This window comes from Seriola lalandi, unplaced genomic scaffold (assembly GCF_002814215.2).
Source record: "Seriola lalandi dorsalis isolate HSWRI2012SDOR001 ecotype SW California unplaced genomic scaffold, Sedor1 jcf7180002054973, whole genome shotgun sequence".
Lineage (NCBI taxonomy): Eukaryota > Metazoa > Chordata > Actinopteri > Carangiformes > Carangidae > Seriola > Seriola lalandi.
In genome coordinates this window covers 173669-174196 of record NW_019525523.1, presented here as the reverse complement: position 1 = coordinate 174196, position 528 = coordinate 173669, and the positions used below count along the sequence as shown (strand labels likewise).

Below are 528 nucleotides of genomic sequence, written 5' to 3'. Positions count from 1 at the left end.
TAAATTAGATTCATTTAAGGCATTTTGCTTTAGAAAGTAGTTGAAGTGTTTCAGTTATACTAAATGCTCAACTTTCCCACGATGATTCTTAATTCTTCTTTACAACATACCAACTCAATGGCTGATCTGTAGATGGGTTTTACATTTATTCCACTGTAGCTCTCGTTAGTTCCATTTGGGGCCTTCCTTGTACCGTCTTGAAGAGGGTGTTTGTTTTTGGTGTTTAAATCCTGGCGCATTCATTCCCTCCTGATTTCTTTGATTCTTAGCAAATGTTTGACTACTGTCAAAATGTTAAGAGGAAATTTTGTTTTTTTAAAATCATAGAAAACGTTTCAGGTTTTGATCATTTCCTTGCTTTTACACTCTAATTTTACTCCCGAGGGAAAGATTAAACATGTCTTTGTCTTAGTACTTGTTTTTATGGGTACAGAATGACTCTTTTCTCGTTAATTGGAAGCGAATACCTTGTAAAAAATATGATGTCCTATACTTCTAAAGGGCTTGGTTCGTCATCTGTTGTTTATG

At 34.5% G+C, this 528-nt stretch overlaps 1 protein-coding gene across 1 annotated transcript in view; it reads left to right on the top strand.

Annotated features, from left to right (window-relative positions):
- Window positions 1-201, top strand: part of LOC147817337 (protocadherin beta-15-like) — a 1611-nt gene extending 1410 nt beyond the window's left edge. Inside the window, exon 2 of the mRNA XM_087171019.1 lies at window positions 160-201. Within this exon, the coding sequence (XP_087027145.1) occupies window positions 160-201 (42 nt within the window). The remainder of the gene's footprint in view (window positions 1-159) is intronic.
- Window positions 202-528: the final 327 nt, after the last annotated feature.